Here is a 26,340-nt window from a genome sequence, read left to right on the forward strand (position 1 = left end):
CCGTCCCCCGTCTCTCCCCCCCCCCCACCCGTCCCCCGTCTCTCCCCCCCCCCACCCGTCCCCCGTCTCTCCCCCCCCCCACCCGTCCCCCGTCTCTCTCCCCCCCCCACCCGTCCCCCGTCTCTCTCCCCCCCTCACCCGTCCCCCGTCTCTCCCCCCCCCCACCCGTCCGTCTCCCCCCCCCCCACCCGTCCCCCGTCTCCCCCCCCCCACCCGTCCCCCGTCTCCCCCCCCCCACCCGTCCCCCGTCTCTCCCCCCCCCACCCCCCCCCCCCCCCCCACCCGTCCCCCGTCTCTCCCCCCCCCCACCCGTCCCCCGTCTCTCCCCCCCCCACCCGTCCCCCGTCTCTCCCCCCCCCCACCCGTCCCCCGTCTCTCCCCCCCCCCACCCGTCTCTTCCCCCCCCACCCGTCCCCCGTCTCTTCCCCCCCCCCATCCGTCCCCCGTCTCTCCCCCCCCCACCCGCCCCCCGTCTCCCCCCCCACCCGTCCCCCGTCTCTTCCCCCCCCACCCGTCCCCCGTCTCTTCCCCCCCCACCCGTCCCCCGCCCTGCACCCGTCCCCCGCCCTCCACCGTCTCCCCCCTCCACCCGTCCCCCGTCTCTCCCCCCCCACCCATCCCCCCTCCACCCGTCCCCCGTCTCCCCACCTCCACCCGTCCCCTGTCTCCCCCCTCTAGTCTCCCATCTCCCCCCACCGTCTCCCCCCTCACTCCCAACCACCCACGCACCACCGTCGCATGTATCTCCTCCCCCCACCCAACGCACGGCACATGACTCCTCCCAGACTCCTCCCCATCACCTGCCCACCCCCCTCCCCTCCCCCCCGCCCCGTCCCTCCTTCCCTCCACGTCCCACAAATCAACTCACACACTGCAACATCCCCACCCCATCAGCACATGGCCCCCTCAATCTCACCTCCCGCCCCCCCCCCCCCTCCCCAGCACAGGGTGGGTTGCCTGTCCCCATGAGATGGCAGGTCGGGCAAGCAATGAACGGTTAGATGTTTGAGATGTGGGCAGGGCTGCGACTGCAGGCGAATGTTGCATGGCATGGCTGCAGGTGCACTGCACCCGTGTAGCATTGGTGCCGGGAGGGAATGCCCCCTCGGACCTCCACGGCTGTCTGAAGCGAGGGGGGGGGGGTCTCCCTACCTCTGCTATTCACACCGGAGAGTTTCATCCCCACACAGCGGGGTTAGACAGCAACTGGGAGCTCTCACCACCCCCTCCCCTCAGCACTCTGCGACACGACCTTCCAGCGACTGCAATCCTGGAACGGTTACCATGGCTACACGGGTGCAGCCACAGAGTTATATGGAGGTGGCGTGGATTATTATCTCAGGGTTTTCAATCTGCTGCTTGCTCTGGATCACTCGCAGCTCCAACTGTGCTGGGCTCGGCTTCTTATCCGGTCCGGCCATGGCTGGAGGGAGAGACACAGAGAGACACACCTGGGTTAGAGAGAGTACAGCTCCCTCTACACTGTCCCATTAAACACTCCCAGGGCAGGTACAGCACGGGTTAGATACAGAGTAAAGCTCCCTCTACACTGTCCCATCAAACACTCCAAGGGCAGGTACGGGGGGTTAGATACAGAGTAAAGCTCCCTCTACACTGTCCCATCGAACACTCCCAGGGCAGGTACAGCACGGGTTAGATACAGAGTAAAGCTCCCTCTACACTGTCCCATCAAACACTCCCAGGGCAGGTACAGCACGGGTTAGATACAGAGTAAAGCTCCCTCTACACTGTCCCATCAAACACTCCGAGGGTAGGTACAGCACTGGATAGATACAGAGTAAAGCTCCCTCTACACTGTCCCATCAAACACTCCGAGGGTAGGTACAGCACTGGATAGATACAGAGTAAAGCTCCCTCTACACTGTCCCATCAAACACTCTCAGGATAGGTACAGGTGGTTAGATACAGAGTAAAGCTCCCTCTACACCGTCCCATCAAACACTCCCAGGCCAGGTGCCTCAGCTCAGGGAGGGATGACACAGGAGGTGATTCCGCTCCAAAAGTCCAAAACCGAGGAACGGCTCAATGTTGATCCCAAGGAACGGGGACGGTCGGGGGCGATTAGGCTCTCTGCATAGTCCTCGCCCGCAATCCCCCCGATCACTCATGTCAGCCCCCGAACACTGCGCAGGCTTTTTGCGGGACATTTTCTGGTTACCTTTGGCACAGCAGATGGTCCGGGTCACAATGTGCTGAAGGGCAGACACTGTCTTCTCACAGGCAATCTGCGTGGGAAAAAGGGTTAGTGTTAGGGTCAGGGGTCAGCGCGATAGTTCGCAGCCCGGGCAAGAGACCTTCAGCTCATCTAGCTCTCCTATCCACAGAGTTCCCTTGGTTCTACGAACTCCAAAGCCCAGTTTTGATAAGAACCTGTCGTTCCGGCTTGAAACCCATTAAGATTTTGTTCCGCCAGTTAACACCAGTAGCTGAGTGAGAGTCAGTGTGTGTGGGACCCGTACCCCAGTGAGAGTCAGTGTGTGTGGGACCCATACCCCAGTGAGAGTCAGTGTGTGTGGGACCCGTACCCCAGTGAGAGTCAGTGTGTGTGGGACCCGTATCCCAGTGAGAGTCAGTGTGTGTGGGACCCGTACCCCAGTGAGAGTCAGTGTGTGTGGGACCCGTACCCCAGTGAGAGTCAGTGGTTCTGGGACTCGTACCCCAGTGAGAGTCAGTGTGTGTGGGACCCATACCCCAGTGAGAGTCAGTGTGTGTGGGACCCATACCCCAGTGAGAGTCAGTGTGTGTGGGACCCGTACCCCAGTGAGAGTCAGTGTGTGTGGGACCCGTACCCCAGTGAGAGTCAGTGTCTCTGGGACCCATACCCCAGAGAGAGTCATTGTGTGCGGGACTGTACCCCAGTGAGAGTCACTGTGTGGGACCCGTACCCAGTGAGAGTCAGTGTGTGTGGGACCCGTACCCAGTGAGAGTCAGTGTGTGTGGGACCCGTACCCAGTGAGAGTCAGTGTCTCTGGGACCCGTACCCCAGTGAGAATCAGTGTGTGTGATGCCAATGATTTTAATTCTGTGACCTGTGGTTACTGGCCTCCATGCCAGAGGAAACAGTTACTCTCTACTTGCTCTACCAAACCTCTCCTAATAATGAATACCTCGATTAAATCTCCCCTTAACCTTCTCTCCTCCTAATTGAAGTCCCTGCCTCACTTCGCACGTATCCATATTAAGTTGCATCTGCCGTGTGTCTGCCCGTTTCCCCACTCTATCTGCATCCTCCTGTTACTAACGAGCTCACGATTTATACGTTGCCAGTTGTTTATCATCCGCAAAATGTAAAATCCTACTCACCATACCCAAGTTCAGGTCATTTATATATAAAAGAAAAGCAATGGTCCCATTCAATATTCCCGCTGATAATCTGCAGGGTCCCCGCAGGCCGCTCACCGGCTTTTACAGTGTAAATACCCCGCATGCGCAGACATTTAAAGGGTCCGCGCATTGAAATAAACAGGCTGCGCAGAATAAAGCGCAGCTCACAGGAAATGAGGGGTGATCTTATCGAAACGTATAAGATTATGAGGGGGCTTGATAAGGTGGATGCAGAGAGGATATTTCCACTGATCAGGGAGACTAGAACTAGAGGGCATGATCTTAGAATAAGGGGCCACCCATTTAAAACTGAGATGAGGAGAAATTTCTTCTCTCAGAGGGTTGTAAATCTGTGGAATTTGCTGCCTCAGAGAGCTGTGGAAGCCGGGACATTGAATAAATTTAAGACAGAGGTAGACAGTTTTTTAACCGATAAGGGAATTAGGGGTTATGGGGAGCAGGGAGGGAAGTGGACCTGAGTCCATGATCAGATCAGCCATGATCGTATTAAATGGCAGAGCAGGCACAAGGGGCTGTATGGCCTACTTCTGCTCCTATTTCTTATGTTATTAACAATGGTCCTATCATTGACCCCTGGGGGACCCCACTGTACAACTCTCCAGTCAAAAATACATCCGTTCACCACGACTTACTGCCTCCTGTGTCTCAGCCAATTACGTACCCGAGTTACCACCGTCCCTTTAATCCCATGTGCATCTATCTTCCTGAGCTGATTCTTCCCTAGTGAGAGTTCTGTGGTGTGAAGCCTGCTCAGGGAGCTCAGCTCAGCCTTACCTTGAGGTTGTTGGGGTGCTGATGGGTCCAAGCCAGAAGCATGGCAGCAAACAAATCTCCCGTCCCCACAAACACAGCATCCACCTTGGGAATCTCTATTCGGATTCGCTCCGTCACTCGTGAACCGCCCGCAATCACTGATCACAAATAGCAAGAGCAGTAATTATACACTGAATGAAAGGAAGGTAGGTGTGGGGGAGCAGACGGACCTGGGGACATCTTCACAGCACGAGAGGCAGCACTTCAGCTTAGTAAATCTAAACAAAACTAATGAAAGTCTAGGTTTTGTAAGAAGAGATATTGAATATAAAAACCACAAGGTAATAATGAGCCTCTATAAAACATTATTATGAGCCCAGTGAGAGAGCGTGTGCAGCCAAGGTTCACCAGACTGATTCCCGGGATGGCGGGACTGACAGATCAAGAAAGACTGGATCAACTGGGCTTGTATTCTCTGGAGTTCAGAAGAATGAGAGGGGATCTCATAGAAACGTTTAAAATTCTGACGGGTTTAGACAGGTTAGATGCAGGAAGAATGTTCCCAATGTTGGGGAAGTCCAGAACCAGGGGTCACAGTCTAAGGATAAGGGGTAAGCCATTTAGGACCGAGATGAGGAGAAACTTCTTCACCCAGAGAATGGTGAACCTGTGGAATTCTCTACCACAGAAAGTTGTTGAGGCCAATTCACTAAATATATTCAAAAAGGAGTTAGATGTAGTCCTTACTACTAAGGGGATCAAGGGGTATGGCGAGAAAGCAGGAATGGGGTACTGAAGTTGCATGTTCAGCCATGAACTCATTGAATGGCGGTGCAGGCTCGAAGGGCCGAATGGCCTACTCCTGCACCTATTTTCTATGTTTCTATGTATTAGGGTTACATGTTAGGAAAGGTGTTGAAGTTGTAGAGGGTGTACAACAAAGACTCACTGGGATGCTGCCTGCTATGAGGAAATACAAAGAAAGACTTGAAAAATAGTTGCTTTAAGAGTAATGCAGATTATGGGGCGATATGACTCAAGTGTTTAAAGTTGTGAAAGGATGGGTCAGAGCAGATAGAAGCAGGCTATTTGCAGTAGTCTTGGGTCCTGAGATACAAGATTCAATTTGAGAGATTTAGAATAGGGGGCAGCAGACATTTCACATGAAGAGCAGTGAGACTGTGGAATTCAAGACACAGACAGAGCGGTGAGACTGTGGGATTCACTCCCAGGGTTAGTGTTTAGGCAGAAACGGTCAACATTTGAGAATCGATTGGATAGAACCACAGGCCGCGAAACCTCCCCACCAAGCACTGACATTTAAGGCCTGTTTTGGCAGAAAAACGGCGGCGGCTCGCTTCCAGCGCAGGCTGCGGCAATCGCCATGGAGCCCATTACCTGCATTCGGCAGAAGAACGCAAATGAGGCAAATCATGACGTCAATCAGCATGCAATGCTGATTTGACCCACGACCTGCTATTTTGGATGTGGGCGCTTGACTATATGCCTGCACGAGGACCCCCCACCAAAGCACGCACCGCTGCACGAGGACCCCCACCAAAGCACGCACCGCTGCACGAGAGGCCCCCACCAAAGCACGCACCGCTGCACGAGAGGCCCCCACCAAAGCACGCACCGCTGCACGAGAGGCCCCCACCAAAGCACGCACCGCTGCACGAGAGGCCCCCACCAAAGCACGCACCGCTGCACGAGAGGCCCCCACCAAAGCACGCACCGCTGCACGAGGACCCCCCACCAAAGCACGCACCGCTGCACGAGGACCCCCCACCAAAGCACGCACCGCTGCACGAGAGGCCCCCACCAAAGCACGCACCGCTGCACGAGGACCCCCCACCAAAGCACGCACCGCTGCACGAGGCCACCACCAAAGCACGCACCGCTGCACGAGAGGCCCCCACCAAAGCACGCACCGCTGCACGAGAGGCCCCCACCAAAGCACGCACCGCTGCACGAGAGGCCCCCACCAAAGCACGCACCGCTGCACGAGAGGCCCCCACCAAAGCACACACCGCTGCACGAGAGGCCCCCACCAAAGCACGCACCGCTGCACGAGAGGCCCCCACCAAAGCACACACCGCTGCACGAGGACCCCCCACCAAAGCACACACCGCTGCACGAGGACCCCCCACCAAAGCACGCACCGCTGCACGAGGACCCCCCACCAAAGCACGCACCGCTGCACGAGGACCCCCCACCAAAGCACACACCGCTGCACGAGGACCCCCCACCAAAGCACGCACCGCTGCACGAGAGGCCCCCACCAAAGCACACACCGCTGCACAAGGGGCCCCCCACCTGCGGGATTTCCAGGGATAGCAACAACTTTCAGGTAACTCACTTTTTGATTTCTACTGGCTGTGTGTTATTTTGTGGAGTATTTGGAACTTTCTCGAGTTGATGATTGGTGTGGTGACAGAGTGGTACTGCAAGTGGAGAAGGCCTTGCTTCTGAATTGAAGGGTTGTGCTCACACCACTGGCGCCCAGTCACAAGGACTCCAGTTGCAGTCCCCCTCACACTGCAGCCCGACAGGCACAAAGCGGACAAGCTCCTCGCAGAGGGAGGGAGGGGGAGAAGAGAGAGGGAGAAGAGCTCTCAGCAGGAGGCCTGACCCACCTAGAGTCTTCTGAAAGCACTTCTCCTCCCTCCACTCAAACCAGGAGCAGTGGATTCACACGGCTCCGCTTCACCAAGGAGGTGGTTACAGAACTCTACCACTTTTTGGACCCTGACCTGCAGCCTCAGAGCAGGGTGATGAGTGCTCTCACGTGGCCCTGAATTTCTGCGCCACCGGATCCTTCCAGTCTGGAACAGGCAACATATCTAACATTTCCCAGTTCGGCATCCATCGCTGCATCCGGGAGGTCACAGAGGCTCTGTACTCCAGGAGAAGGGACGCCATTGTCTTCTCTCTGAACAGAGAGAAGCAGGGGTGGCTCGCATTTGGCTTTGCCAGGATATCGGGCATCTCCATGGTGCAGGCTGCTTTGCGGGCACTGCATTTCAATCCTGAGATGTACTGCATCCGCAACGGCAAAGGCTATCACTCTGTCTTACTGTGCAGGTGGTGTGTGGCATTGCCGAGCACATCACGATGGTAAATGCCCGGGATTCAGGGAGCTGTCACGGTGCCTCATCCTGCGCCAGTCCATTGTGCCAGCTCTCTTCCAGCCACCACATCGAACCCGAGGGTCGCTGCTCGGAGACAAGGGCTATCCGCTCTGCACCTGGCTGGTGACTCCCCTCTGCAATCCCACCACTCGTGGTCAGCAGTCATACAATAATAGGCATGCTGCCACAAGGAACCTCATCATCGGGGTGTCGAAGCAATGGTTCCGCTTGGAAGGAGCTCTTCGCCTGGTGCGGATGTCCCATTCCGTGGTGGTCTGCTGCATCTTCCGCAGCTTGGCCATCAAGAGGGCGCAGTCCTTTCTACCACGGGTTCCATGGCCACGAGTAAGGGAAGCGGAAGGAGAGGACGAGGAGGAGGAGCCAGAGCCAAGCAGCAAAACCCCGCTCCGGATGGATTGGCCATGAGTGCCTCATCAGACTGTGGTTCCAAGGAATGAAACCCCAGATTCTCGTTGCTCAACATTTCCCCACCTTACCATCCCTGTCACGGAACTTCATGGCGTCCTCTTGGGCACAAAGCTGAAATAACGGCCAGCACAAAACAAACATTCCATAAATGATTCAATCCAATACTATATAACAAAGTCAACTAATCACCGTGCATTCTCTTAGCGCCTGTCTTTCCTGTGCCTTTGCCTATCATAATGCTCCAACGCAGTGCTGCCCCAGTGACTGCAACATGGCTGGTGAAAGGCTGCTGAGTTTCCAAGGCACAAGGCCTTGCAGGGTGCCCTTGAGCAACTCTGGGGCCCAGAAGGCCCACTGCAGACTGCACCATCTGGGCCTGGGCAGCGGCAGTCTGAAAGGCAGCAGCAAGGGCACTGGTGGAGTGGCAGTGGTGGAAGTAGGAATGCTGTCATCCTGAGAGGGGATAGCAGGTTCTTGCTGCATGGAGCCACTGCCGCTTCCCCGGGGTGGGTGGTGCCTCCCTAACCATCAGTTGCTGGGCTGCTGCAACACCCCGCAAGCCCCTTTCCACACTCGATGACACTAAACTGGGTGGCGTTGTGAGGAGGACGCTAAGAAGCTGCAGAGTGACTTGGACAGGTTAGGTGAGTGGGCAAATACATGGCAGATGCAGTATAATGTGGATAAATGAGAGGTTATCCACTTTGGTGATAAAAACAGGAAGGCAGACTATTATCTGAATGGTGATAGATTAGGAAAAGGGGCAGTGCAACGAGACCTGGGTGTCATGGTACATCAGTCATTGTAAGTTGGCATGCAGGTACAGCAGGCGGTGAAGAAGGCAAATGGCATGTTGGCCTTCATAGTGAGAGGATTTGAGTACAGGAGCAGGGAGGTCTTACTACAATTGTACAGGGCCTTGGTGAGGTCACACCTTGAATATTGTGTACAGTTTTGTTCTCCTAATCTGAGGAAGGACATTCTTGCTATTGAGGGAGTGCAGCGAAGTTTCACCAGACTGATTCCCGGAATGACAGACTGACATATGAGGAGAGACTGGATCGACTAGGCTTATATTCAATGGAATTTAGAAGAATGAGAGGGGATCTCATAGAAACATAAAATTCTGACAGATCTGGACAGTTTAGATGCAGGCAGAATGTTCCCGATGTTGGGGAAGTCCAGAACCAGGGGTCACAGTCTAAGGATAAGGGGTAAGCCATTTAGGACTGAGATGAGGAGAAACTTCTTCACTCAGAGACCTGTGGAATTCTCTCCCACAGAAAGTTGTTGAGGCCAGTTCATTAGATATAAGGGAATTAAGGGTTATGGGGAGCGGGGCGGAAAGTGGAGCTGAGTCCACGGCCAGATCAGTCATGATCTTGTTGAATGGCGGAGCAGACTCGAGGGGCTAGATGGCCTACTCCTGTTCCTAATTCTTATGTTCTTATATTCAAAAGGGAGTTAGATGTGGCTGTCATGACTAAAGGGATCAAGGGGTATGGAGAGAAAGCAGGAATGGGGTACTGAGGTGAATGATCAGCCATGATCATATTGAATGGTGGTGCAGGCTCGAAGGGCTGAATGGCCTACTCCTGCATCTATTTTCTATGTTTCTATGTAAACCCAGCCACGATGGCAGCAGTCTGAGACTGCACGAGAGCAGTCGGAGCTTGTTTGGCAGTAAACCGAGCCTCCACGAGACCAGACTGAGCTCTCACTGCAGCATTCAGCTGCAATGGAAGCTGCCACATTGTCCAGCACACACAGCTTTCCAGCTGGGTCCACAGGTGCTCTAATGGAGGTGTCCATCACTTCCTTCCCGGAAACCATGGGCTCCAAGGACCGTGCAAAGCCCCTTACAATGTTGGAACCGGAGTACCCCATGCTCCTCGACACTGACGAGGCTCTCCGGCAGGCCTGCCAAGCATTTCTGTGTGCGTGCACATCACCCTTCTTCTGAAGGCCATCCCATCGAAGTCCCCATCAGAGTCCTGTGTGCGTGTGACCTCACCACCTGAGCTCCCCTTTCCCCTGGGCCTAGCTGCAGCCCGCTCGTGCTCAGTAACTCACCCTGTGCCGATCCCATCTCTATACTACCCTCTGAAGTATGCGTAATGCCATTTTCTGAGCTGGTGCCTGGGAGTGTCAGATCGAATGATAGTGTCTCTTCTTCTCCATCACTCTCCTCCTCTTGTTCTTCTTGTACAGGCTGGGCTGGTGGTCGTTCTTGTATGATCTCATAGTAAAGGATCCTCTTGGGAAGAATGATCATAGCACGGAAAAATTTCAAATTCAGTTTGAGGGTGACAAAGCTAGGTATCAAACTACTGTCCTTAACTTAAATAAAGGCAATTACAAAAGTATGAAGGTAGAGTTGGCTAAAGTGGATTGGGAAAATAGATTAAAGTATGAGACAGTTGATGAGCAGTGGTGGACATTAAAGGAGATATTTCATAATTCCCAACAAAAATATATTTCAGTGAGAAGGAAAGACTTTAAGAGAAGAACCATCCGTGGCTAAACAAAGTAAAGGATGGTATCAAATAGATTAAAGTACAGTGTTCACTCAGTACTAGCCCTCCGACAGTGCGGCGTTCCCTCAGTACTGCCCCTCCGACAGTGCGGGGCTCCCTCAGTACTGCCCCTCCGACAGTGCGGCGCTCCCTCAGTACTGCCCCTCCAACAGTGCAGCGCTCCCTCAGTACTGGCCCTCCGACAGTGCGGCGTTCCCTCAGTACTGGCCCTCCGACAGTGCGACGCTCCCTCAGTACTGCCCCTCCGACAGTGCGGCGCTCCCTCAGTACTGCCCACCGCCCAAAAGTGCAATGCTTTCTCAGTACTGCCTTGAATGGTAGCCTGGACTTTGTGCTCAAGTGTCTGAAGTGGGACTTGAACCCACGACCTACTGACTCAGAAGCGAGTGCTACCCACGGAGCCATGGCTGACACATAATGCCCAGGCTCCATCAGAAAACCTCATTGGTCAAACCCAAAACATCAAAAGGTAATGTGCGAAGCTCCACTGAGCAGCAGCCTCACTCACCCTTCCTCTGGCTGCCGAGCGTCACCAGGTAGCCGTCTCCTAACGCAGAGGGAAGATCAGAGCTCGTGATCACCACAGTGTCGGGACCCATTGCATGAAGAACATCCATAACCTGCGAGAGACACAGAGACCCAGTTACTAACCTCACGTGAGGGTTATTTACTCTGTATCTAACCCAGTGCTGTACCTGTCCTGAGAGTGTTCGATGGGACAGTGTAGAGGGAGCTTTACTCCGTATCTAACCCCCTGTACCTGCCCTGGGAGTGTTTGATGGGACAGTGCAGAGGGACCTTTACTCTGTATCTAACCCGTGCTGTACCTGTCCTGGGAGTGTTTTATGGGACGACGTAGAGACTTATTGTATTATTTGAAAGAGCAACCCCACGAGACTGTGCACACTCACTGTCTATGGCCACATGAGCGGCCAACTGGAGAGCAGTCCATGTCTGTGAACCCGAACCCCAGTGAGAGTCAGTGTGTGGGGGACCTGTACCCCAGTGAGAGTCAGTGTGTGTGGGACCCGTACCCCAGTGAGAGTCAGTGTGTGTGGGACCCGTACCCCAGTGAGAGTCAGTGTGTGTGGGACCCGTACCCCAGTGAGAGTCAGTGTGTGTGGGACCCGTACCCCAGTGAGAGTCAGTGTGTGTGGGGGACCCGTACCCCAGTGAGAGTCAGTGTGTGTGGGACCCGTACCCCAGTGAGAGTCAGTGTGTGTGGGACCCGTACCCCAGTGAGACTCAGTGTGTGTGGGACCCGTACCCCAGTGAGAGTCAATGTGTGTGGGACCCATACCCAGTGGGAGTCAGTGTGTGTGGGACCCGTACCCCAGTGGGAGTCAGCGTCTTTAGGAGCAGTTAAAACAAGTAGCTTTCTCCAACTGAGCAGTCAAGACTTGCACTTAATTAGCAGATTTCACAACATCAGGACATCCCAAAGATCTTTACAGAAGTACATTTTGAAGTGTAGTGTAGGAAATGTGACAGCCAATTTGCGCAGAGCAAGCTCCCACAAACAATGACCATATAATCTGTTTTGAGTGTTGTTCGTGAGATAAACATTTGCAAGGACACCAGGGAGAATTTCCCTGCACGTCAGGATAATTTACATCCACCGGAGGGTGCAGATATGGCCTCGGTTTAACGTCTCAGCTGATGGCACCTCCAATATCCCATGGGGTCCATGAATGACGGTCCCAGAATGGAACGGTTAACAGCAGTTACCACAAGCTGTGTTACCTCAATCGCCTCCTTTTCTGTATTCATCTTCTTTCCTGCAAGAATTCTGAAACAGACAAAGTCAAATTGCAGTTAGTATTGACTTTCCCTATAAATGCAGCAAATACCTCAGACCACCAGCTCTCCCACTCACAATTCAAGTTCACCAGAGTTAAGCTGTCGCACAAATCACACTGTCCTACCCCTCATTTCATCTTCCACTCTAGTCCTCTCTGTATGTTGGTCCCCGATTCTCCAACTCTCTCATCACTGCTCTTCATGTCCGTTTCTCTCTCCCACTCAGTCTTACTTTCTCTGTGCTGGGGCAATCAGCACAGAGCTCTGACCGCCCCACCCCCCCCCCCCCCCGCTCCGGACCGGTGAGGAAACAACACCGGCGGCAGCAGCTAAAAGAGCAGCAGCAGGTAAGAGAGGGCGACAAAGGAGAACAGGGCAACTGCATTCGACGTCACAGGAAGTGATTGGTTGGTGAGTTTTTCTCTCTTTTCTTGCTTAAATTAAGGGCCGTAAATTAGGGGCCGGGATTAAAAACTAAATCTAATTTACATTATAGATGGCAGGGCAGGCAATGTGTCACTGATGCAACATGTGGGAGCTGGTGGACACCACTGAGGTCCGCGGTGACCACATCTGCAGCAAGTGTCAGCAGCTTGAGGAACTTCGGCTCAGAGTTGATGAGCTGGAATCCGAGCTGTAGACACTGCGACACATCAGGGAGGGGGAGAGTTACCTGGACGTCGCGATGCAGGAGCCAGTCACACCAATTAGATTAATTAATTGAAATTCGATCCGTGGTCAGGAGCAGGAGGGTGTGACTACAAGTGAGACAGGTATGGGGACCCAGGAGGTAGTGATGGAGGAGCCTCGGCCCTTGCTCTTGTCCAACAGGTTTGAGGCTCTTACTCCCTGTGTGGACGAGAGCAGGGACTGCAGGGAGGATGATCAAACTGACCACAGCACCGTGGTACAGGGGGCCATTCAAGTGGGGGGAGTAGAACGAAACGTTGCAGTGGTCGGGGACAGTATAGCTAGGGGGATAGATACTGTTCTCTGCTGCTGCAAGCGTGAGTCCCGAAGGCTGTGTTGCCTGCCCAGTGCCAGGGTTAAGGACATCTCTGGGCTGGAGAGGAACTTGGAGTGGGAGGGGGAAGATCCAGTTGTCTGGTCCACATAGGTACCAACAACATAGATAGGAAAAAAGAAGTTGTTCTGCTGAGGGATTATTAGCAGCTAGGAGCCAAATTAAAAAGCAGAACCACAAAGGTAATAATCCCTGGATTACTACCTGAGCCACGAGCAAATTTGCATAGAGTACATAAGATCAGAGAGATGAATACGTGGCTCAAAGACTGGTGTGGGAGAAATGGGTTTTGGTTCATGGAACACTGGCACCAGTACTGGGGAAAGAGGGCGCTGTTCCATTGGGACGGCTTCCACTTAAACCCTGCTGGGAACAGTGTCCTGGCGACTCAAATAACTAGGGCTGTAGCGAGGGCTTTAAACTAAATAGTGGGGGGGGGGGGGGGGGGGTACAGGTGAGCAGAAATTTAAAAATCAACGAATAAAGAGAAGGCAAGAGAGCAGGGTAGCACCGGGGGAAATGAAAACCACAGCGTGACGGGAAGGTACAGAATGTATAAACATAAAGGTGAATCTGAAAGTGGGGTCAAAGCAGGAAAAAATGGTAAAAAAGCAAATTTAAAAGCTCTTTGAATGCACGCAGCATTCATAACAAAATAGATGAGTTGACAGCACAAATAGATACAAATGGGTATGATCTGATAGCCATTACAGAGACATGGTTGCAAGGTGACCAAGGCTGGTGATAGAGAATTCAAACAGGCTGCATTTAGACAGACTGTGAAAATTCACAGACCCCCAAGTCAAGGCTGCTACATGCAGTTCAGCATGTTGCATTAAGTCATCAATCAACTTGACATTTTAGGATCCTTGGGTAGCGAGCCAATTAAAAGGTTAAAAGATTATTAATTGAGCCAATAAGGTCAAAGAAGGCGAGTTCTTTTCTGTAAATTGATCCAGGTATAAGTACAGCCATTTTGACCATGTGGTCCCAGAAGGACAAAGACCTGGCTTAAAGCCAAGAACTTGTTACTGCTGTCTGCCAAAAATAAAGCAGTTAAAACTACAATCGAAGTTCGTATTTCATTGGAAATTAAGAGATCTAACAGCTGGGAACTAAATATTCAGGGGTATTTGAAAATTCGGAAGGCAGACAGAAAGGAAAAGGAGGTGGGGTAGCACTGTTAATAAAGGATGAGATCAGTGAGTTAGTGGGAAACGATATTGGTTCAGAAGATCAAGATGCAGAATCAGTTTGAATGGAGGTGAGGAATAATAAGGGGAAAAAGTCGCTGGTGGGCATAGTCTATAGGCCCCCTAACAGTAGCTACACTGTTGGGCGGAGTATAAATCAAGAAATAATGGAGGCTTGTATAAAAGGAATGGCAATAATCATGGGCAATTCTAACCTTCATATTGATTGGACAAAGCAAATTGGCCAGGGTAGCCTTGAGGAAGAGTTCATAGAGTGTATCCAGGATAGTTTTTGAACAGTACGTTGCGGAACCAACCAGGGAGCAGGCTATCTTCGATCTGGTACTGTGTAATGAGACAGGATTAATAAATGATCTCGTAGTGAAGGATCCTCTTGGAATCAGTGACCATAATATGGTTGAATTTCAAATCAAGTTGGAGGGTGAGAAAGTGAATCTCAAATCAGTGTCGAAGCTTAAATAAAGGAGACTACAAAGGTATGAAGGCAGAGTTGGCTAAAGTGGACTGGGAAAATAGATTAAAGTGTGGGACGGTTGATGAGAAGTGGCAGACATTTAAGGAGATATTTCATAACTCGCAAAAATATATTCCAATGAGAAGGAAAGACTGTAAGGGAAGGGATAACCATCCGTGGCTAACTAAGGAAATAAGGGATGGTATCAAATTGAAAACAAGGGCATACAATGTGGCCAAGACTAGTGGGAGGACAGAGGATTGGGAAATTTTTAAAAGCCAGCAAAAAATAATAAAAAGAGGGAAGACAGATTATGAAAGTAAACGAGCACAAAATACAAAAACAGATAGTAAGAGTTTCTACGGGTACATAAAGAGTGGCTAAAGTAAATGTTGATCCCCAAGAGGATGCGACTGGGGAATAAATAATGGGGAGCAGGGAAATGGCAGAGACGTTGAACAAATATTTTGTATTCATCTTCATGGTAGAAGACACTAAAAACATCCCAATAGTGGATAATCAAGGGGTTATAGGGAGGGAGGAACTTAATACAATCATTAATGGAGTAGTACTCGGTAAAATAATGGGACTAAAGGCGGACAAGTCCCCTGGACCTAATGGCCAGCATCCTCGGGTCCTAAAAAGTGGCTGCAGAGATAGAGGATGCATTGGTTGTAATCTACCAAAATTCCCTGGTTTCTGGGGAGGTCCCAACGGACTGGAAAATCGCAAATGTAACGTCCCTATTTAAAAAAGCAGGCAGACAGAAAGCAGGAAACTATAGACCAGTTAGCCTAACATCTGTCGTTGGGAAAATGCTGGAGTCCATTATTAAGGAAGCAGTAGGAGGACATATTGGAAAAGCAGAATACAATCAAGCTGAGTCGGCCTGGTTTTATGAAACAGAAATCATGTTTGACAAATTTGCTGGAGTTCTTTGAGGATATAACGAGAAGAGTGGCTAAAGGGAACCAGTGGATGTGGTGTATTTGGATTTCCAGAAGGCATTCGAAAAGGTGCCACATAAAAGGTTACTGCACAAGATAAAAGTTCACGGGGTTGGGGGTAATATATTAGCATGGATAGAGGATTGTCTAAATAACAGAAAACAGAGAGTCAGGATAAATGGGTCATTTTCCGGTTGGCAAACAGTAACTAGTGGGGTGCCGCAGGGATTGGTGCTGGGGCCTCAACTATTTACAATCTATTAATGACTTGCATGAAGGAACCGAGTGTAATGTCGCCAAGTTTGCTGATGATACAAAGATGGGTTGGAAAGCAAATTGTGAGGAGGACACAAAAAATCTGCAAAGGGATATAGACAGGCTAAATGAGTGGGAAAAAATTTGATAAATGGAGTATAATGTGAGAAAATGTGAGGTTATCCATTTTGGCAGAAAAAAATAAAAAAGCAAATTATAATCTAAATGGAGAAAATTTGCAAAGTGCTGCAGTACAGAGGGAACTGGGGGTCCTTGTGCATGAAACACAAAAAGTGAGTAAGCAGGTACAGCAAGTAATCAGGAAGGCAAATGGAATGTTGGCCTTTATTGCAAGGGGGATAGAGTATAAAAGCAGAGAAGTCCTGCTACAACTGTACAGGGTATTGGTGAGGCCACACTTGGAGTACTGCGTACAGTTTTGGTCTCCGTATTTAAGGAAGGATATACTTGCATTGGAGGCTATTCAGAGAAGGTTCACTAGGTTGGTTCCGGAGATGAGGGGGTTGACTTATGAAGATAGGTTGAGTAGGTTGGGCCTATACTCAATGGAGATCAAAAGAATGAGAGGTGATCTTATCGAAACATATAAAATAATGAGGGGGCTCGACAAGGTGGATGCAGAGAGGATATTTCCACTCATAGGGGAAACTAAAACTAGGGGACATAGTCTCAGAATAAGGGGCCGCCCATTTAAAACTGAGATGAGGAGGAATTTCTTCTCTGTGTGTTGTAAATCTGTGGAATTCTCTGCCCCGGAGAGTTGTGGAGGCTCAGTCATTCGAGTATATTTAAGGTGGAGATACAGATCTTTGAGCGATAAAAGAATAAAGGGCAGGGAAGTGGAGCTGAGTCCATGATCAGATCAGCCATGATCTTATTAAATGGCAGAGCAGGCTCGAGGGGCCGTATGGCCTACTCCTGCTCCTATTTCTTGTGTTCTCTTATGTTCTCTCTCTATCTCATTACCACTCGGCTTTCAGATATTTTCAATTCCTCCTTCTCCAGTAACCCCCCCCCCTCTCCGTATTACATCTAATTACCCCCCCCTCCGTATTACATCTAATTACCCCCCCCTCCGTATTACCTCTAATTACCCCCCCCTCCGTATTACATCTAATTAACCCCCCCCCCCCATATTACATCTAATTACCGCCCCCCCCCCCCAACCCAGTGTATGTCTAACAGTCCCATATTTGCCAGAGTTTATATCCAACAAGGTTGCCTGCTCTGAACACTCGGTGATAGGAGATATATTCCGGGGCTGTGCGCATTCTGTTTTTCTAACCTTGCCCTAAATATTCTGTATCACATTTCTCAAACTAAACAGAGCTGTGCTGAGTGTATCTGGCAGTGCCCCATGTACAGTGAATAGGCCCAAACAGCAAGAGTCTGAATCCTGGCTGCTGCAATAGCTCTTCTAGCCTTAACCAGACTTGGCACAAGACAATCGACAAGAACACATTTGTTATTCAGTAAATGACCGTTTAAAATCCAAGAGATGAGATCTTCAGCACGTGAGGGGTGATGCGTTGGGGTGGGTGAAGGGTGGGTGAAGGGTGGGTGAAGGGTGGGTGAAGGGTGGGTGAAGGGTGGGTGAAGGGTGTGATTTGCGAACGGCAAGCGATGACACTTACTCTGCCTCATACTGGTTTGGAGTGATGATGTCAGCGAGCGGGACCACTTTCTCTTTGTAAACTGGAAGAAGATTTTCTGGAACGTACTAGAAACAGAACAAGACATTAAAGAAAAAAATCCCCGGACACAGAGCAACACAGCCAATTCAATTCTTTCCACACGGTATCAAGAAACGTCTGAGCGCACTCGATACAACAAAGACTATGGGCCCGACAACATCCCAGTTGTCGTGCTGAAGACTTGAATGAGCCGCACCTCTAGCCAAGCTGTTCCATTACAGGCATCTATCCGACAATGTGGAAAATTGCCCAGGTATGTCCTGTCCACAAAAAGCAGGACAAATCCAATCCGGCCAATTACCACCCCATCAGTCTACTCTCAATCATCAGCAAAGTAATGGAAGGTGCCGTCGACAGTGCTATCAAGCGGCACTTACTCACCGATGCCCAGTTTGGGTTCCGCCAGGTCCACTCGGCTCCAGACCTCATTACAGACTTGGTCCAAACATGGACAAAAGAGCTGAATTTCAGAGGTGAGGTGGGAGTGACTGCCTTTGATATCAAGGCAGCATTTGACCGAGAGTGACATCAAGGAGCCCTAGTAAAACTGTAGTCAATGGGAATCAGGGGGAAAACTCGCCACTGGCTGGAGACAGACCTAGCACATGGACAGTCAGCATGGATTTGTTAAGGGAACATTGCGTTGAACTAACCTGACTGAATTTTTCAAGGAGGTAACCAGGAGGGTCGATGAGGTCAGTGCGTATGATGTATTGTATATGGATTTTAGCAAAGCTTTTGATAAGGTCCCACATGGCAGACTGGTCACAAAAGTAAAAGCCCATGGGATCCAGGGAAAAGTGGCAAGTTGGATCCAAAATTGGCTCAGAGGCAGGAAGCAAAGGGTAATGGTTGATGAGTGTTTTTGTGACTGGAAGGCTGTATCTCTTGGGGTCCCACAGGGCTCAGTGCTAGGTCCCTTGCTTTTTGTGATATATATCAATGACTTGGACCTGAATGTTGGGGGTATGCTTAAGAAGTTTGCAGATGACACTAAAATAGGCTGTGTGGTTGATAATGAAGAAGAAAGCTGTAAGACTGCAGGAAGATATCAATGAACTGGTCAGGTGAGCAGAACGGTGGCAAATGGAATTCAATCCGGAGAAGTGTGAGGTAATGCATTTGGGGAGGTCTAACAAGGCAAGGGAATACACATTAAATGGCATGACTCTGAAAAGTGTAGATGAACAAAGGGACCTTGGAGTGCAGGTCCACAGATCCCTAAATGTAGCAGGCCAGGTAGATAAGGTGGTTAAGAAGGCATATGGAATGCTTGCCTTTATAAGTCGAGGCATGGAATACAAGAGCATGTTTGAACTGTATAAAACCATCATCATAGGCGGTCCCTCGAATGAGGATGACTTGCTTCCACACCAAAAAGAATGAGTTCGCAGATGTTTCAATGAAGGACCCAATATTCCAGTCCTGAACACCAAGCGTGGAAGATACCTCTGCGTGGATTTTTTTAATGTGGGGTGCCTGTTGCACACCAGCCACCAAACAGGCTTGACAGAGCGAGGTCTTGGTCCAGTAGCAAGGGTTAACCAGGACGACTGGAGACCAGTTCTGCTGCACGGACCTAGTGCGCACATAGATCGCAGTGTGGGCTGGCCCGTGCTGCCCCTTGGCCCTCGCCTCTTCTGGGCCCCGTACCCAATTTGCCGCACCTCCGCTGCGATCTCTCCCCTCTCCTCCGCATCAAACATTTGTCGCACCTCCGCCGCGATCACTCGCCGAATCTCATCCACGATCCCTCACCATTCCTTCACCCCGATCATTCGTCACACCTCCATCCCAACCTTCCCGCTTCTCTGCTGTACCTGGGGCCCGCTGATGCTCCTGCCCACACTCCAAATGGCGACCTGGGTTTTGATGACGTCACCCAGTCGCCCACCTCGAAGCCGTTGCACACTTGGAGCAGCTCGCGCTGGAAGCTGCAGTGACTCGCTCCAGCTCTAATGCACCCAACTGGCAGTGGTGTCCTCTCGCAGGTCGGGGCGGCCCACAATGTTGCAGGGGCCCGCGCTCCAGTTCTTTTATCCTCCAGACCTGCGGTGGTGTCCCACGATATTGTATAAAGCCTCTGTTAGACCACAGAGAGCAACGTTCCCGCTCTTTGTTTTGAAGAGTTCGCTGCACGGGTTACCTGTGGCCACAGCATTGATCTGGAGCACGGCGTACAGTTTTGGGCACCGCATCCTGCAAAGAATATATTGGCCCCGGAGGAAGCGCTGCGCAGATCTACCAGGGATCCAAGGGTTAAGTGAGGAGAGGTTACATAAACTGGGCCTGTATTCCCGAGAAACAAAATGTTAAGGGGTGACTTGGTTTTAGGCTTTTTCAAGGAATTGATAGAGTAGATAGAGAGACTGTCCTGTGCTCGCTGACCTACATAAGAACATAAGAAGTAGGAGCAGGAGTCGGCCATACGGCCCCTCACACCTGCTCCACCATTTAATATGATCATGGCTGATCCGATCATGGACTCAGCTCCACTTCCCTGCCCACTCTCCATAACCCCTTATTCGATTATCGTTTAAGAAACTGTCTATTTCTGTCTTAAATTTATTCCATGACCCAGCTCCCACAGCTCTCTGAGGCAGCGAATTCCACAGATTTACAACCCTCAGCGAAGAATTTTTTCCTTATCTCAGCTTTAAATGGGCGGCCCCTTATTCTAAGATCGTGCCCTCTAGTTCTAGTCTCCCCTATCAGTGGCAACATCCTCTCTGTATCCACCTTGTCAAGCCCCCTCATAATCTTATACGTTTCGATAAGATCACCTCTCATTCTTCTGAATTCCAATGAGTAGAGGCCCAACCTTTTCAACCTTTCCTCATAAGTCAACCCCCTCGTCTCTGGAATCAACCTTGTGAACCTTCTCTGAATTGCCTCCAAAGCAAGTATATTCTTTCATAAATATAGAAACCAAAACTGCACGCAGTATTCCAGGTGTGGCCTCACCAATATCCTGTACAACTGTAGCAAGACTTCCCTGCTTTTATACTCCATCCCCTTTGCAATAAAGGCCAAGATACCATTGGCCTTCCTGATCACTTGCTGTACCTGCATACTAACCTTTTGTGTTTCATGCACAAGTACCCCCAGGTGCCGCTGTACTGCAGCACTTTGCAATCTTTCTCCATTTAAATAATAACTTGCTCTTTGATATTTTTCTGCCAAAGTGCATGACCTCACACTTTCCAACATTATACTCCATCTGCCAAATTTTTGCCCACTCACTTAGCCTGTCTATGTCCTTTTGCAAATTTTGTGTGTTCTCCTCACACATTGCTTTTCCTCCCATCTTTGTATCGTCGGCAAACTTGGCTACGTTACACTCAGTTCCTTCCTCCCAAGTCTTTAATATAGATTGTAAATAGTTGGGGTCCCAGCACTGATCCCCATGGCACCCCACTGGTTACTGATTGCCAACCCGAGAATGAACCATTTATCTCTACTCTCTGTTTTCCGTTCGTTAGCCAATCCTCTATCCATTGGCTCCCAGTTAAGCAACGTCTCGATTTCAAAATTCTCATCCTTGTTTACAAATCCTTCCATGGCCTCACCCCTCCCTTTCTCTGTAATCTCCTCCATCCCCACAACCCCCCCCCCCTCACCCCCAAGATATCTGCGCTTCTCAAATTCAGCCCTCTTGAGCATCCCTGATTATAATCGCTCTACCAACTGCCCTTCACAGGAGTGCTATAAGACAAAGAATAAATTGACACCGAGCTAGATGATAAGAAATTATGGTAGATGACCAAAAGCTGGGTCAAAGAAGTAGGTTTTAAGGAGCGTCTTGTAGAAGGAAAGAGAGGTAGAGAGGCGGAGAGGTTAAGTGAGGGAGTTCCAGAGCTTGGGGCCCAGGCACTAGAAGGCACCGTGCTGCCCACCGTTGTATAAAACACTGGTTAGGCCACAGCTGGAGTACTGTGTGCACTTCTGGTCACCACATTACAGAAAAGATGTGATTGCATTGGAAAGGGTGCAGAGGAGATTTACAACAATGTTGCCTGGACTGGAGAATTTTAGCTATGAGGAAAGATTGGAGATGCTGGGTCTGTTTTCTTTGGAACAGAGGAGGCTGAGAGGCGACCTGATTGAGGTGTATAAAGTTATGATGGGCCTGGACAGAGTGAATAGAAAGGGCTTGTTTCGCTTGGCAGAGGGGTCAACAACCAGGGGGCATAGATTTAAAGTATTTGGGGGGAGGTTTAGAGGAGATATGAGGGGAGATTTCTTCACCCAGAGGGCAGTGGGGGCCGGGAACTCACTGCCTGAAAGGGTGGTAGAGGCAGAAACCCTCACCACATTAAAAAAATATTTGGATGTGCACTTAAAAGTACCGTAACCTACAGGACTACGGACCAAGAGCTGGAAAATGAGATTAGGCTGGATAGCTCTTGGCCGGTCGGTGTGGACACGATGGGCCGAAATGGCCTCCTTCCGTGCTGTAAATTTCTATGATTCTATGAAAGACAAATGGTTGTGGTTGTTGGAGGTTCAACTCCATTCCCCTCTCATGACAATGGAGAAGCTCATACCAGCCTGCAACAGGACCTGGATACTATCTAGGCTTGGGTTGACAGGTAACATTTCTACCATCTTCCTTGGTGGCAGGTCCAACTCCAGCAGTGTCCTAAGCCCACTTGGGTGGAGATAAGTAATAATACGGGGAAGTCGTCACTGGTGGGCATAATCTAGAGGCCCCCTAACAGTGCTACACTGCAGGATGGAATATAAATCAAGAAATAATGGAGGCTTGTAAGAAAGGTACGACAATTATCTTGGGTGATTTTAATCTTCATATTGATTGGACAAATCAAATTGGCCAAGGTAGCCTTGAGGAAGAGTTCATAAAGTGTATCCGAGATAGTTTCCTTGAACAATATGTTGTGGAACCAACCAGGGAGCAGGTTATCTTAGATCTGGTACTGTGTAATGAGACAGGATTAATAAATGATCTCCTAGTAAAGGATCCTCTAGGAAAGAGTGATCATAGCATGGTTGAATTTCAAATTCAGTTGGAGGATGAGAAAGTTGGATCTCTAAAGAGTGTTCTAATATTAAATACAGGTGATGACAAAGCTATGAAGGCAGATTTGGCTAAAGTGGACTGGGAAAATAGATTAAAGTGCAAGACAGCACATTTAAGGAGATATTTCATAACTCCCAACAAAAATATATTTCAATGAGAAAGAAAGACTTTAAGAGAAGGAAGAACCATCCGTGGCTAAATAAAGAAGTAAAGGATGGTATCAAATTAAAAACAAGGGCATACAATGTTGCCAAGATTAGTGGGAGGCCAAAGGATTGGGAAATTTTTAAAAACCAGCAAAGGACGACTAACAAAATAATAGAGAGAGGGAAGATGGATTTTGAGAGTAAATTAGCAAGAAATATAAAAACAAATAGTAAGAGCTTCTACAGGTATATAAAAAGGAAGAGGGTAGACAAAGTAAATTGGCTCCTGGAGGATGAGAGTGGAGAATTAATAACGGAGAACAGGGAAATGGCAGAGACTTTGAACAAATATTTTGTATCGATCTTCATGGTAGAAGACACAAAAAACATCCCAATAATAGATAATCAAGGGGCTATAGGGAGGAGGAACTTAAAACAATCACTATCACGAAAGAAAAAGTACTCGGTAAAATAATGGAACCAAAGGCGGAAAAGTCCCCTGGATGGCCTGCATCCCAGGGTCTTAAAAGAAGTGGCTGCAGAGATAGTGGCTGCATTGGTTGTAATCTACCAAAATTCCCTGGGTTCTGGAGAGGTCCCAGCAGATTGGAAAACCGCAAATGTAACACCCCTATTTAAAAAAGGCAGACAGAAAGCAGGAAACTATAGACCAGTTAGCCTAACATTGTCATTGGGAAAATGCTGGAGTCCATTATTAAGGAAACAATAGCAGGACATTTGGAAAAGCAAAATACAATCAAGCAGAGTCAGCATGGTTTTATGAAACGGAAATCATGTTTGACAAATTTGCTGGAGTTCTTTGAGGATGTAACGAGCAGAGTAGATAAAGGGGAACCAGTGGATGTGGTGTATTTGGATTTCCAGAAGGCATTTGAAAAGGTGCCACATAAAAGCTTTCTGCACAAGATAAAAGTTCACGGGATTGGAGGTGATATATCAACATGGGTAGAGGATTGGCTAACTAACAGAAATCAGAAGTCGGGATAAATGGGTCATTTTCCATTTGGCAAACAGTAATTAGTGGGGTGCCACAGGGATCGATGCTGGGGCCTCAACTATTACAATCTATATTAATGATTTGGATAAAGGGACCATGTGTAATGTAGCCAAGTTTGCTGATGATAAAGGTGGGTGGGAAAGCAAGTTGTGAGGAGGACACAAAGAATCTGCAAAGGGATATAGACAGGCTAAGTGAGTGGGCAAAAATTTGGCAGATGGAGTAGAACGTGGGAAAATGTGAGGTTATCCACTTTGGCAGGAAAAATAAAAAAGCAAATTATTATTTAAATGGAGAGATTACAAAATGCTGCAGTACAGAGGGACCTGGGGGTCCTTGTACATGAAACACAAAAAGTGAGTATGTAGGTACAGCAAGTGATCAGGAAGGCAAATGGAATGTTGGCCTTTATTGCAAGGGGGATAGAGTATAAAAGCAGGGAAGTCCTACTACAACTGTACAGGGTATTGGTGAGACCACACCTGGAGTACTGCATACAGTTTTGGTCTCCGTATTTAAGGAGGGATATACTTGCATTGGAGGCTGTTCAGAGAAGGTTCACGAGGTTGATTCCTGAGATGAAGGCGATGACTTACGAAGAAAGGTTGAGCAGGTTGGGCCTATACTCATTGGAGTTTAGAAGAATGAGAGGTGATCTTAATGAAACATACAAGATACTGAGGGGGCTCGACAAGGTAGATGCAAAGAGGATATTTCCACTCGTGGGGGAATCTAGAACTAGGGTGGCATAGTTTAAGAATAAGGGGTCACCCATTTAGAACTGAGACAAGGAGGAATGTCTTCTTTCAGAGGGTTGTAAATCTGTGAAATTCTCTGCCCCAGAGAGCTGTGGAGGCTGGATCATTGAATATATTTAAGACAGAGATAGACAGATTTTTGAGCGATAAGGGAGTGAAGGGTTATGGGGAGCGGGCAGGGAAGTGGAGCTGAGCCCAAGATCAGATCAGCCATGATCTTATTAAATGGCGGAGCAGGCTTGAGGTCTACTCCTGATCCTATTTCTTATGTTCTTTTGGAAACCCAACCATCTTCAGCTGCTTCATCAATGACCTTCCCTCCATCATATGGTCAGAAGTGGGGATGTTCGCTGATGACTGCACAGTGTTCAGTTTCATTCACAACTCCTCAGATAATGGAGCAGTCCATGCCCACATGCTGCAAGATTTGGACAACATTGAGGTTTGGGATGTGGCAAGTAACATCCGTGCCAAACAAATGCAAAGCAATGACTATCTCCAACAAGCGAGAGTCTAAATTACCGCCCCTTGACATTCAACGGCAAGTCCATCGCTGAATATCCCACCATCAACATCCTGGGGGTCACCATTGACCAGAAACTTAACTGGACCAGCCACATAAATAAGAGCAGGTCAAAGGCTGGGTATTCTGCGGCGAGTGTCTCACTTCCTGACTCCCCAAAGCTTTTCCACCATCTACAAGGCACAAGTCAGGAGTGTGATGGAATACTCTCCACTTGTCTGGATGAGTTGCAGCTCCAACAACACTCGAAGCTCGACACCATCCAGGACAAAGCAGGCCGCTTGATTGGCACCCCATCCACCACCTTCAACATTCACTCCCTCCACCACCGGCGCACCGTGGCTGCAGTGTGTACCATCTACAAGATGCACTGCAGCAACTCACCAAGACTTCTTCGGCAGCACCTCCCAAACTGACAACCTCTACCACCTAGAAGGACAAGGGCAGCAGACGCATGGGAACACCACCACCTCCACGTTCCCCTCCAAGTCACACACCATTCTGATTTGGAAATATATCGGCCGTTCCTTCATCGTTGCTGGGTCACAATCCTGGAACTCCCTCCCTAACAGCACTGTGGGAGCACCTTCACCACACGGACTGCAGCAGTTCAAGGCAGCGGCTCACCACCACCTTCACAAGGAGCAATTAGGGATAGGCAATAAATGCCGGCCTTGCCAGTGACGCCCACATCCCGGGAATTAATATATAAAAAAGACACCGACATAGTGCGAGAGACAGGCCACTCACCATGTATCCGTCCCCATTCCTTTTATCGCCCATCACCGGGTCACAAACTGCAAGAAAAATAAATGAACCATATGCTATTGTTCTATATGAAATACCCCAGCCCATACATTCCAGCCCTGTGTCCCCCTCAGACCCGTGTTCTCCCACAGGCCCTGACCCCCACCCCCCCTCCCCCTCCAGGCCCTGACCACCCTCCCCCTCCAGGCCCTGACCACCCCCCCCACAACCACAGGCCCTGACCCCCCTACCCCCCCATCTCCTCCCCCTACCCCCCCTCCTCCCCCTACCACCCCCCTCCCCTCTCCCCCCTCCCTCCCCTCTCTCCCCCCCCCCCTCCCCTCTCCCCCCCCCCTCCCCTCTCCCCCCCCCTCCCCTCTCTCCCCCCCCCCCTCCCCTCTCTCCCCCCCCCCCCTCCCCTCTCCCCCCCCCTCCCCTCTCCCCCCCCCTCCCCTCTCCCTCCCCTCTCCCCCCCCCCCCCC

The 26,340-nt window shown here is 50.1% G+C and overlaps 1 protein-coding gene across 1 annotated transcript in view; it reads right to left on the reverse strand.

Moving 5' to 3' along the window:
- Positions 1 to 941: 941 nt before the first annotated feature.
- The window catches only part of LOC139250736 (pyridoxal kinase-like), a 25,795-nt gene continuing 396 nt past the window's right edge, over positions 942 to 26,340 (reverse strand). Inside the window, exons 2-8 of the mRNA XM_070873105.1 lie at positions 25,862 to 25,943; positions 17,566 to 17,651; positions 11,960 to 12,005; positions 10,725 to 10,836; positions 4,141 to 4,277; positions 2,180 to 2,246; positions 942 to 1,423 (exon numbers count right to left, since the gene is read on the reverse strand). Of these exons, the coding sequence (XP_070729206.1) occupies positions 1,311 to 1,423; positions 2,180 to 2,246; positions 4,141 to 4,277; positions 10,725 to 10,836; positions 11,960 to 12,005; positions 17,566 to 17,651; positions 25,862 to 25,943 (643 nt within the window). The 3' untranslated portion in view covers positions 942 to 1,310. The remainder of the gene's footprint in view (positions 1,424 to 2,179; positions 2,247 to 4,140; positions 4,278 to 10,724; positions 10,837 to 11,959; positions 12,006 to 17,565; positions 17,652 to 25,861; positions 25,944 to 26,340) is intronic.

Source organism: Pristiophorus japonicus, unplaced genomic scaffold (assembly GCF_044704955.1).
Source record: "Pristiophorus japonicus isolate sPriJap1 unplaced genomic scaffold, sPriJap1.hap1 HAP1_SCAFFOLD_417, whole genome shotgun sequence".
Classification (NCBI taxonomy): domain Eukaryota; kingdom Metazoa; phylum Chordata; class Chondrichthyes; family Pristiophoridae; genus Pristiophorus; species Pristiophorus japonicus.